The sequence below is a fragment of the Eucalyptus grandis genome, chromosome 7 (genome assembly GCF_016545825.1).
Source record: "Eucalyptus grandis isolate ANBG69807.140 chromosome 7, ASM1654582v1, whole genome shotgun sequence".
NCBI classification, from domain to species: Eukaryota; Viridiplantae; Streptophyta; class Magnoliopsida; order Myrtales; family Myrtaceae; genus Eucalyptus; species Eucalyptus grandis.
Genome location: NC_052618.1, coordinates 25,689,924 through 25,700,155, shown reverse-complemented (window position 1 = coordinate 25,700,155; position 10,232 = coordinate 25,689,924). Strand labels below are relative to the sequence as shown.

Below are 10,232 nucleotides of genomic sequence, written 5' to 3'. Positions count from 1 at the left end.
GTTACGGCTATTTTTATTTATTCATTATTCACTTAATTTTGAGCTTTTCATGTCTTTTTAACGTAACTTTTGAAAACGTACTTGTTCATTCTATAACTTTTCCGAAAGGTTGCCTTTGTTCAAAAGACTAAGACAACTATGTCTGTTTTTGGTATCAATCATAATCAAGTCTTTTTGAGTTTTCTTTTTAAAAATACAAATATCATTTCAATTGTTTCCATAAAGAGACTCTCAAAAGATACTAGAATTGTTATATAGTATTTTCAATCTAGGCTTTATTGCATCCTAGATGAGATTTGCCGATAATCGTTAGCAACGTTATGGGGCAAATAATTTTTAAAAAAAAAGTGATATCACGTTTCAAAATTTGATTTCATTATTCTTTCCAATCGTTCCTCATATTTTCTCAACATCCACTCGTAGGTGATTGGGCCAATAATGCTAAGTTGACCTCTATCATGGTGATTATTACTTTTGACATAGTGAATGTCGATGTTGGTCAGAGCACGATCAATCATATTGCCAACTCCCGCTACAAGATGCAAAAGGAGATCATTCCAAACATTGCATGGCGCTACAATTGGAGGACTGACAACATCTATATGACCATTTTTATAGACAATAATTTATAGTATCTTTGACACAATTTTATAAAGATATTTCCTTCATTTCAGGTCACGCATGTGAAAGGGCCAAGTTCATGTATCTGGATGGACAACGTAGGGATTGGTAACGTGTTAGGATATTTTCATGAATATAAAGAGGTTTTGACAGGTGGGTTACAAATACCAAATTCGATTTTGTATGTGAGTGATGCCCGTAATTTTAATTCACAAATTGGAGACTTGGTCGGAGGAAACTTTCTTTAACCAAGGCCCAAAACCAAATTCAATCACTAAAAATTGATTTCTGGTGACTAGATATAGAAAATTCGGTCAACATAAGTGAATTAGGAGCAACTAGATTTGTCAAAGTGAGTTCAAAACCCATTTAATAACCCAAAACTACTTAAATGAGTTATAAATGAATCATAGCAGATTTCGTAGGCCAGCATAACGGGTCTATAAAATAAAGAGGCCTAAATAACCCATTTACAACCTACTTAACCAATTTATAATCTCTCTCTGTTTCGGGAGGCGTCGGTTAGCGATGGAAGCACGCGAGTCTTCCTCATCGGAGCGGGACAACTCGACGGATTAGTTGAGTGAGAGTGAGAAGATTGGCGGAGGAGGAGGGAGGGAGTGGGATGGAGCCTCCATTATGGAGAAAGCATCGCGGAGAGGAGATCAGCCAAGTGTGGGTTCAATGCGGTGGTCAGTGCGAGGATCGACTCGGTGGTGTCGGAGGAGTCGGCGGCAAGTGCTTTGGCTTCGCCGCGCCTCACCACCATACCTCCCGGAATCAGCCCCACCGCTCTGCTCAATTCGCCTGCTATGCTTTGAGACCTCAAGTGCCCATATGTATGAGAGAGAGAGAGAGAGAGAGAGAGAGGGTCTTCTCTTTGGAAATTTCTTTTTTTGTTGTAATGTTTTGGGTTCTCTGTTTCTGATTTGGGCGACCGATTGAGCAACATTTCACTCGTTGATGCCGATTTTTTTCGAAATATTGTTTAATCGTAGATTCTTGAAATTGGAGGAGAAAGCTTGTACTGTGTGCTGCAATCTCTTTTCTTCCGCATTGCCGCAAATTTCAGATCCCATTCAGATACTGAGACTTTTTTGTTAAGAAATTGAAAGGTGAAAGCTTGTTTAATTAAGTGACCGTGTGCGTCTGCATGAGTTATCTTAATGGTTCTGCAGCGAAATAGATCTTGGTGACCCCTCAACGTGTGGTGTGCCTTAGTCCGGATCCTTGATCCTTCTATGCGAATTGAGCTTGATTAGCCGTTATTATTCGTCCAATACTAAAAAAGGTCCTTGAACCCTTGTCATGAGCTAAATGAGTTTGGTATGAAATTGGGTATGGATCGGGTCGGGTATTACAATAAATGAATAGTAAACGGATTAAATGCGTCATTTTGCGATAAAGAAGAAAAATGAGTAAGAATCGGGTTAGGTATTACAATAAGTGGATAGTGAACAAGTTGGAGGAGGAGGAGGAGAAAGAAGAAAGAAGAATGAAGAATGGAAAGGTGGTAGTAGTAGAGAAGTAGTGAACAAAATTCATCCCAACTCCCTTTCCCTCAAGGTTGGCCACCTCTTCCACAACCGCCCCACTCCGTGCCACGTTCGCCATCCTCCTCCACAAGCTCTTCATTCATGACTCCTACATCTACCCTTGTCTCAACCCGTAGACCCATCCCTCCCTAGTTTGTGGCCTCGACCTCACTGGCCAAAGTAACAAAAAAAATAATAATAATAAAGAAAAAAAGGAAAAATAAAATAAAATATAAAAAATTAATAAAAATATAAAAATTAATTAAATATAATAAAATATTATTAAAATTATCCATATCGGTATCAATTTATCTTTACGCAGATAATCATCATCTACATAAGCGATTTCTAGCTAAAATTGGCCAAATGAATTTAATTGAGGAAATGTGAAAATATTTAGAACTTAAATATCATTTTTTTCTCTCTCTCTCTATTAGGATTTTCTCCTCTCCTTCTATTTTTCATACAACTTTCTTTTTCAACCTTCATGGAGGGGAGGGTTTGAGTTAGATTTTCCCTTCTCTTTCTTTTTCCTTTTTCTTTGGCTGATTTGGTTCTCTATTCTTTTTCTTGCTTTCCACCCATTTTGTGGAGCTTTTCTCTTCTAATCCGATATGGATTTAGAAGGTTTTCTCTCCTATTTTGGGGAGAGTTCTAGTCTAGATTTAGGGATTTTTACATCTATGATTTCAGGTTTTCGCTTCCCTTGGGTTTCTTTTGTGTAAAAGTCTAATTTCGAAGGAGACCAGAGGAGCTTCTTAAAGGTTTTGCTCTCACAAGTGTAAAATATGTACTCGTTCAACCAAAACGGTGATGGTGCTGGGAATGCCGAACTTAAACGCGCTCCACTAAAAGGTAAAGTAGTAGCAATAGATGGACATCTTGGTGTGTGTTTATTACTGAAGATGGATTTGGTGATCGGTCACTAATTTTGATTTGAAGAAATCTTCGATTTGTTCTTTGAACGAGTGACTTCTAACCTTATTCTGATGATTCATCTTGTTATCTAGAGCTTGTTTTATTTTGAAGTTGTTTGGGATTTGTCTTGGTTTGTAGTTGGATTGTGATATTTCTGTGGAAATGAATGAAAAATGTTATTTTGACCAAAAAAAATTGATAAAATTAAAAGGTTTAGTACTAAATTGGTAAAAGTGCAATCAGTTTAGGACTTTTTAGACAATTTTCTAAAATCTTTAGGATTGAATTAACCACCGTAGAACTAAATTTAGGACTTATATTTTCCTATTTTATTTTAGTGCAGTGTCCAATTAAATGTCCTAATTGCCGTCTTAGAACATTCGTACGCGCATAAGTTCAAGTTCATCATGATTTTCAGGTTTTACTGGAGCTATATTTTATCCGGGTTGCTCAAAATAAATTGTCCAAAGTTTGAATTGGGTCATAGTTTTTTCATCATCAGCATACCCATGTTTTATCGCGCTTTTGATAAATTATATTTAGTTTATGATTCAAGGTTTCGTATAAATGTATATCTAAGTTTCTCTTCGACGGGATTAAGATTGAAATCTGTGTCAATTTGCAGATATTCCTTGTAACTATTTTATTCTTTTCGATTTTGAGTATAAATACATGATATATTACATATCATGTGCCGATGTGAGGACAAAAGTTTACAAGCCTCCAAATCACTTTGGTTTTTCTCTTTTTTGTTTTTCTCCTATTCATGGAGATGGAGAAAAAATTAGTCCCCCATCGTGGGCCCGAGAAGTAAATATGCACGTGCCTGATCGCTTTCCGATTTTGTCCCAAATGAATAAATACTCACGACAATAAAGAAGAATTTCATGTGGTACATAATCTGCAAAAAAAAAAAGAAAAAAAGATTTGTTATGCAATCCATATCGATCACCATTGATAACATATAAATTGAAGTTATAAAATTAATCCAACTATATAAATCAATGGTGATGGATTGTTGATTGCCTAGAGAAGATTAAAAGTTACCACAAAAATTTATGAAACTTGAATTGTCATACTCACGATCTCATTGCAAACTGAAAGATTCCTCCCTTATGTAGAATATTTGTGTGCATTAAAATTCTCAATTTTGTGCTTTTTTTTTAAAAAACTTAACCTTCGTAGAAAGTTTGAAAGATGAATGTGGAAAAAAGTCTCGCATAGGAAAAATAGAAGGAAGCTATTTTAACTTGATTATATTGGGTCTTGGGCTTGATTTGTCTTGCAAAACTTGGAATTCGTGAAAAGTTGTGCTTAAACAATTTCGAAATTTCTTATTTATTAATGTTAGCTTTTTTAGACAAATATATATGTTGGAAGTTAACTGTTCTGTTCAATTCAATAGTTGTGTCTGTTCACTAGATACTTTGATTCATTGTTCTTATATAAATACATTCTTTCATTCAAGAAACTATTTTAGTTTCCGAGTGTCCATGTTGAGAGAATTTGAGAGACTAGTTTGTATCTTAAAGCCGTTATCGCCACAGGAAAGTGATTTCAGACACCTCTTAGCAGAACGATTATGTTCTGTGTATTATATTTCTTTCAAACCTCCGATTGAGGAGAAGGTAATCTCTCAATCATGGAGCAAATGATATACGGACATCATGTCAAGAAAAGAAGGTATTGAAATTGTCCTCTTTATTTTTCCAAGCGGAGGAACACCACAACCTTCATATCATACTTGTCTTCTAGGACAATAACGTCGTGACTTTTATGTGAACAAGACAAGCCAAGAATCTCTTATCGGCCAATCCGAACACGTTTCTCCCTACACACCTTTATCACTAACCTTATCTTGGCCTTCATGGCTCAAATTTCCTACGTTTGGTGAACCATCCTTCTTGCAAGAGTCGCAGGTAATTTCCTCCACGAAGAGCCGAATATTCTCATCGGATGATCCATCTGCCGCCACCGCCTTCTGAGCCTCGGCCTTTAGTGCCATCGCGTTTTTTCTCAACTGCTCAGCTACTGGCCCAACCATGACCTCTTCGATGCATTTCTCAATCACTTCACTGCTTATGTTTCCATCAGCTTCCTTCTTGATCCTCACGCCAATCTTAAAGACATCGACAATGAGCTTTGCGTTGGTCGGCTGGAGAGTCCACTGTGGGTAGGCTATGAGAGGAATACCCGAGCAAATAGTCTCGAGCATGGAATTCCATCCACAGTGAGTGATGAAACATGCCACAGCCGGGTGTGACAAAACTCTAGTTTGAGGAGACCAGCGCACGACTTGACCTTGGTCTTTGGTTTCTTCAAGAAACCATGATGGAAGTTGCCCTGCGCCATCAGGCGTCGGGAATTCAGGCGGCTTCACCACCCAAAGAAAGGGACGCTTCACGTTCTTTAGAGCCGTGGCTATCGCTTCCATTTGCTTGGCTGGTAACACAACTATGCTCCCAAAGGATACATAGATGACTGAGCTTGGAGGTTGCTGCGTCAACCATTCAATGCAAGTCTCATCTGATTTCCACATATCCACACTTGCATCCTCAAGTTCTTGATCTTGGCCTAGCAACGTTGGAGGGACTAGTGGACCGATTGGCCTTATCGGATAAAGCTCGCATATCGAGTCTATGACATGTTTCTCAAGCTCATAGAAAGAATTCCCTAAAACCCATTTGAATTTCTCCATGCCTTGGAATAGTTCAGAGAATAATTTGGGGAAGCTGCCAAATGGGTTGTTGGGAAGCACAAAGGATGGCAGATCCTCCTTCTCCATCGAAGGTAAACCCGGCAGCTCCACAACCATATCAGGGTCTGTCAGAGTCGGGAAGGCGCTGAGCTTATTGAAGCAGCGATAGTAAATCGCGTACAACGCACACGGTTGAATCCATAACATGGCACAAGGGATGTTGTACTCGGCGGCTACATCGGAAACCCAGGGCACGAAAGGGTTCGTGACTAGGCATAAGAGCTTCTTCGGACTCGTGTAATGTTCTTTGATTAGAGCCGAGAGATTGCTAGGCCCATGTTTACCTAGGATGTCCATGTAGACGTCGAGGTTGGTCTTCCGGTCGTAGTCAAGGCTCAGGCCGTCGGAGAAGAACAGGAGCTCGATACCGGTGACATGGTCAGCGGGACCAGCACCAGAGGACTTAAGCATGCGGTGGCGGGTGATCTCGGTGGTGGCAAGGGTGACATGGATGCCTCTGGCGGCGAGACGCTTGCCAAGCCTTAGCATCGGGTTGATATGGCCCTGAGAAGAGAAGGCCACCAAAAGGACATGGTTCTCTTCTCTCTTCTCCTCCGCCTGAGCCATTAACAACTGCCACGCAGCCGCCCGCCTGCCACCGCCGGCACGTGCACAGAGAGAGAGAGAGAGAGAGAGAGAGAGAGAGAGAGAAGGTGCTAGAGGAAGGAGGGCGTGGAGGAAAATTTGGCAGGCAACACTGCGGTCTGCCAGTAATTTCTCTTGGGTGGTGAGGGAATGTGATGAGCGCATTTGCTCTGTGTTTATATAAGCGAATTGTTCGCAGAAACCATCGTAGGCGATGACGTCAAGTGACGAGCAGATGTGTTTGTGTGCACGTGGAATTTGTATGCTTCTGGCGAATACCTTACCGAAGAGAGAATATTCCCCGCGACAGATCGATTTAGACATGGTACAAATGGCGAGAAAGAGAGGACTGGGAATCAGATGTAATTAATAAATAGCAAAAAAATTGCAGAAGTAAATTAAAGGATTAAATACCACGAAAAACTTCAAACTAATATGTTTATGACAAATTTACTTAAACTAATTTTTTAATCATCAAAAATCTCAAACTGGTACACTAGTAACGAATCACCAAATTGTTGAGTTAAAAGACACGTGACAGATTACGAATGTATCAATTTAGGATTTACCCTTCATTTGTCATATGTATATCAATTTATAATTTTTCATTATATTAATCCAATTTATTATAAACTAACAGAGGGTAAATTTGTCGTACATGTACTAAGTTATAGTTTTTGGTGGATAAAAAATTAGTTTATGATAAATTCATCATACACGCACTAGTTAGAATTTTTCATGATCAAAAATTTATTTGGGGTAAATTTATCACAACTATATTTATTTGAGATTTTTTGCAATCAAAAAATTAATTTGAAGTAAATTTATCATTGATCTATCGAGGTTTTTCATGATATTAATTCTAAATTAAAAGTTCATGCAAGTTTTCTAATGTAGACCAATGCATATGAAAAAACCCCCTCTATAAAAATTATTTTCCTAAAACAAGCTTCTAATCAAGCAAATAAGAATCGAACTATTATCCTACATGGAACGAAATCCTAATCTATAATGCAAAAGTGGTAACTTTGTATTTTCTTGGCTCTCAAATTAATATACAAGGAAATTAAATCTACTCTAAAAGATGGAAATATGTAATTTCATCTTAAACACATACAGAATTCTAGTCTATTTCTATCTTATGGATTGCGAGAATGCAATCTAAAGTTACTAACATGCAAGATCGACTCTTTGTTATTTTTTTCTCCTTACAGCATAAAAAATAAAATAAAAAAGTAAATATGCAATAATGGGAAGAAATACGCAAATATGCAAATTCACTATATATGCAATGCAACTTATCGATGTGTTGCAAAAAACATTCATTTAAGAGGCTCCTAATGTGCTGGCACTTATTATAAAATATAAAATCCTATCTTAATATGCAAAATTATGCAAAATTATCAATATGCTTAAAGATGCAAACGTGAGCACAATCAAACATGCAAATATGAATGTTTTTTCTAATATGCAAATATTAAAGATGAAAATTCCTATAAGCAAATCCCTAATTAATCTAAACATGTGATTTATATTAATCATGCCCTAATTATTAATTTAAAATGTAAATCTAGCATATCAATCTAACATTCAAAATTGGCATGTAATGCTCCCAGGAACAAGTATTTTTGTTTTTTTGTTGCCGGAAATAGATCTAGAACGTAAACAATAAATAAAAAAAAAAAAAAATTCTTTTTGTTCTCAAGAACAATTCTTAGAAACAAGTTTCTTTTTTTTTTTCCTTTTCTTTTTTTTTTCCTTTTATTTTCTTTCTTTTTATTTTCCTCTCTTCTTCCTAGCTAGTCGCTGATCATGGTCACTGACCTCGGCGATGCTCGGTGACCAGCCAAAGGAAGCCTAGTGACCTTGCCGAAGTCTTGTCGACCCCTGGCGAGGCTTAGGGGAGCCTTCTCGTAGCTGGGTGAGGCCCCCTGAGCCTTGCCGTGGCTAGGCGAGACTCAACCTCACCTAGATTTGGCGAGGCCGAGCCTCATTCGGCCACCGTGAGGATAGGTGACACCGACCCAGCCACCGCGAGGTCGGCGTCACTTGGCCTCGTGATGGCTAGCGAGGCTTACCAAATCTCGCCCATCCACAATGAGGCCGACCTCATGGTGGTTGGGCAAGGTCGAGCCTCGCCGATGGCCAAGTGAGGCTCGGCCTTGCTAGATTTGGGCGACGTCGCCTCGCCTAGCCAGGGCGAGGTTGAGCCTCGCTAAGCCATGATGAGGCTTGAGGGGACCTTGTCGGTGGTTGGTGAGGCTTGCTCGAAGAAGTGCGAGCAAGATTATTTCTTTTTCATTTTGCAGGGTTCTTGACTTGTAAACCCGGAGATGATTACAAGACAGTTCATTCAATAGCTTTGACTCAAAGAGTCCATTTGTTAAGCCGTTGGCCAAGCCCACATTATGGTCCCTATTAAAGACCTCTCAGATTGGTAAGATCGTACCGCTTGCGAGAATACTCGGACCCATGTCGATATGATAAAATTGAGTGATTCTCATAAAATAGCCATTCTAAATGAGAATGAGTGAAAGTCCTTTCTAACCGAAAGTCTCTCATTTAGTATTTTTAAGAAATCCATGTCGTGAGTGAAGATTGTCTTGAATGATAATTCTCTCAAGTGGAAATTTGGGTGATACAAATGTCATTATGCATAAACCCTGATTGAGTTGATAAAAACCTCACTGAATTTTGAAATGTGCATTTTAGAGTAGCTTAGATTGTCTATCTCTTTGATGAATGCATATCAGTTTTTGCTCTAAATCATGTCTGACAGGTAATTCAAGTTCCTTTCAGAATGTTTCATGATATTAGGAGGTGAAAGGCCTCCACTGAGGATATCTAAGTTCCGTAAGACATATCCCAAAGAATCGATATATCATCGTAAGTATATCTCTACCCATTCTTCACACTTGACTTGGTCAAGTTGTCCAATTATATCAACCTGGTGTGCTTTCGTAGCCCAGAGTCATTTTCATCGACTCGGCGTGCTTACGTAGCCCGATGTCGCCTTTAATAGACCTGGCGTGCTTCGTAGCCCGGAGTTCTTGACATGGCGTGCTTTCGTAGCCCAGAGTCCCTCTTTATTGACCCGCGTGCTTTCGTAGCCCAATGTCCATTTATATTGACATGGCGTGCTTTCGTAGCCTGCAGTCCTCTTTATCGACTCGGCGTGCTTTTGTAGCCCGATGTCCCTTTATATTGACCCGGGCGTGCTTTCGTAGCCCGAGTCCCTCTTTATCGACTCGGCGTGCTTTTGTAGCCCGATGTCAATTTATATTGACCGCGTGCTTTCGTAGTCCAGAGTCTCTTTATCGACTCGGCGTGCTTTTGTAGCCCGATGTCCCTTTATATCGACCTGGCGTGCTGTCATAGCCTAGAGTCCCTTTTGAAAACACCGACACTCGACTGAGTTGTCCCCCAAATATTTTCCTCCAGATTCAATTTGATTAAGGCGACCGAAGAACGGTTCGGGTCCCGGGTCGATTGACCTACCCATTTGCAAGGCCGGGCGACCGAAGAATGGTTCGGGTCCTAGCCAAGCAAAACCTCGTTTAGGCGACCGTAGAATGGTACGGGTCCTGAAAGTAAATCCCCGTTTAGGCGACCGTAGAATGGTACGGGTCCTGAAAGTAAATCCCCGTTTAGGCGACCGTAGAATGATACGGGTCCTAGACAAAACCTATTTCCCTATTCAAGCGACCGTAGAATGGTATGGGTCTGGAAGGTAAATCCCCGTTTAGGCGACCAGTAGAATGGTACGGGTCCTAGACAAAACCTATTTCCCTATTCAGCGACCATAGAATGGTACG

General features: G+C 39.6%; 1 protein-coding gene across 1 annotated transcript; it reads right to left on the bottom strand.

The window, feature by feature from the left end:
* Positions 1-4,758: 4,758 nt before the first annotated feature.
* LOC120295563 (UDP-glycosyltransferase 84B2-like) lies at positions 4,759-6,553 on the bottom strand. The gene has a single exon (XM_039316792.1). The coding sequence runs from the start codon at positions 6,397-6,399 to the stop codon at positions 4,906-4,908; it is 1,494 nt and encodes a 497-aa protein (XP_039172726.1). The 5' UTR covers positions 6,400-6,553; the 3' UTR covers positions 4,759-4,905.
* Positions 6,554-10,232: the final 3,679 nt, after the last annotated feature.